The sequence below is a fragment of the Geospiza fortis genome, unplaced genomic scaffold (genome assembly GCF_000277835.1).
Source record: "Geospiza fortis unplaced genomic scaffold, GeoFor_1.0 scaffold391, whole genome shotgun sequence".
Classification (NCBI taxonomy): Eukaryota; Metazoa; Chordata; class Aves; order Passeriformes; family Thraupidae; genus Geospiza; species Geospiza fortis.
In genome coordinates, this window is record NW_005054472.1 from 627,822 (window position 1) to 630,191 (window position 2,370).

Consider the following 2,370-nt stretch of genomic DNA (forward strand, 5'->3'; position numbering starts at 1 on the left):
GCATCCCTTCGCTGCTCTGGAACATCCAATTCCAGCAGGAAATCCCCTGCTGCCACCAGAAATGTCCACAAAGAATAAATCCCACATAAATAACCTCTCCTCAGCTGGGAACTCGCACAGCAAACACCAAACTGGCAGTGTTTCATCAGCTGGGGGCCTTTAAACTTCTAAATGTTAGAAGTAAAAGCCTCTCTTGGGGTTGTGGCATTTTCCTCTGGCTCAGGGTCCGCCGAGGTGAGGAGGAAGCTGAGCCCTAAAATCAGCCACTTTTGGGGGCACTGAAGCTGCTCCCACTCGTGAGGATCCAAAATCCAATCCCAGCAGTGCTGGGAGCAGCCCCAAGGATTTGAATGCAAATTACCCGAGCCACCTTAAAATGGTGGTTAATTAAATATCCTCTAACTTGTAAAAGAAAATGACCAGCAGTGAAACAGTGAGGAAAACCCAATCAGAGACTGGAAACCAGTAAGGTTAACTTTGGAAAGTGCAGGGTGGCCAACCCAGCAGCTCTGGAAGGCAGATACTGAGCAATATTTAAGTCAAGTTCTATTAGAACCAAAGTTAATTACTTTTTCATCCTATTATTAATTTTTTTTTAATTTTGTCTGGACTAATTTACAGGCTGAAATCTAAAGTGGAGTCAGCCAAGCTGTTGCTGTGGATTTTTCTCCTCCTAAACATAAAACCGCCTGATTGCATAAATAAATAGAGATATAGGATATGGGGAGAGGGTCATTTGCCTAAAATTAAATTTTGTTTAACTCAGAGTTAGTCTTGCTCCTAATTAACTCGGGATAAGCTCAGCTCATTGTCTGCCCTCCAGAAAAATGCTGCTTTGGACATTTTTAAGCTATGAATAAAATAGCACTACGATAAACAATATTAAAATATTAAACAATAAATAGTAATTTACAAGCTCATCACTCCTTTCTTCAAAACACACTGTAAACATCAACACTGAGGTATTAGAAGTAATAAATAAAAAATTCAATTATTATAAAATTATTACAAAAATAGCTCTTAAATACAATATTAAGCTGGAAGTTATTGTAACTCTTAACCTGAACCTTGAGATAACTTAATTTGAGCTCTTGCAGCCTAAAGTGATTTTTAAAGAAGTAACAGGATTTGGTGTGGAAAATGTAGGCCCAGGGGTGCTCTCAGCTCCTTCTCTTCATCGTTAAATATCTTTCAATGTAGTTGATGAAGATGTCGAACTCTCCCATGGCCTTGTAGATTCCATTCCTCTTCATCTGCAGGGGAAAGCCAGGGGTGTCACAGGTATGTGATGTACAATGCCTGGACAAATTCTCCTTCCATGGACACCTCCAGAATTCCCACCCTTACTCCAGAACTCCCACCCTGCTCCAGAATTCCCACACCTGCTCCAGAATTCCCATCCTTACTCCAGAATTCCCATCCTTGCTCCAGAATTCCCACACCTGCTCCAGAATTACCATCCTTACTCCAGAATTCCCACCCCTTGCTACAGAATCCCCACCCCTGCTCCAGAATTCCCACCCCCGCTCCAGAATTCCCACCCTCACTCCAGGATTCCCACTCCTGCTCCAGAATTCCCACCAGATTCTCGCTCTCTGCTGCAAGAATTTATGTGATTCAAGACCTTTTTGGGTTCTGTTCCCCCTCTGAGCCCCCTGCCCTGCCGTGCCAGCAGGTTCCTCCTGTTCCTTACCCTGCTGTAGGCCTCCTTGACGTGCTCCATGCTCCTGCTCCTCTCCTCGCAGGTGAAGAACTTGTGCTGCAGAGGGACACCAGAGCACAGCCTCAGCCCCAGGGTCCCTCCCCAGGGCTCTGGTGGTGGCTGTCCCCTCCTCCTGTCCCCTGGCACTGCTGCTCCCCACCTTCCCCTTCCCTGTGTGCAAATTCCAGCAGGTTTGCACCGTGCCCTGCTGAAGGAGCCTGGAGAGACCCCAGCCTGTCCCCAGCCTGTCCCCAGCCCTGTGTCCCTGCTGCCAGTCCCTGGGGACACCAGAGACACAGGCTTTGTCCCATCTGACCCCAGGGATGGGCTCATGGCCACGCCAGGTGTGATTTCAGCAGCTCCAGCACCCAGGTAAGGGACAGATCTCCTGCCCTCCCTTTGTGTCTGCAGCCAGGCTGGAGCAGGGCTGGCTGCACCAAGCACTCCTGCACCATCATTCCCGAACTGCTGTGGGCACAAACTCCACCCTGGAGCCCCAGATCCCACAAACCCCATCCTGAACCCCTGGATCCCACAAACCCTATTCTGGACCCCACAAACCCCATCCTGGACCCCTGGATCCCACAAACCCTATTCTGGACCCCACAAACCCCATCCTGGACCCCACAAACCCCATCCTGGACCCCACAACCCCTGCCTGCCTGGCC

The 2,370-nt window shown here is 48.7% G+C and overlaps 1 protein-coding gene across 1 annotated transcript in view; it reads right to left on the minus strand.

Annotated features, from left to right (window-relative positions):
• Nucleotides 1-1,160: 1,160 nt before the first annotated feature.
• The window catches only part of IL10 (interleukin 10), an 18,592-nt gene continuing 17,382 nt past the window's right edge, over nucleotides 1,161-2,370 (minus strand). Inside the window, exons 4-5 of the mRNA XM_005428130.1 lie at nucleotides 1,694-1,759; nucleotides 1,161-1,253 (exon numbers count right to left, since the gene is read on the minus strand). Coding sequence (XP_005428187.1) covers nucleotides 1,161-1,253; nucleotides 1,694-1,759 — 159 coding nt within the window. The remainder of the gene's footprint in view (nucleotides 1,254-1,693; nucleotides 1,760-2,370) is intronic.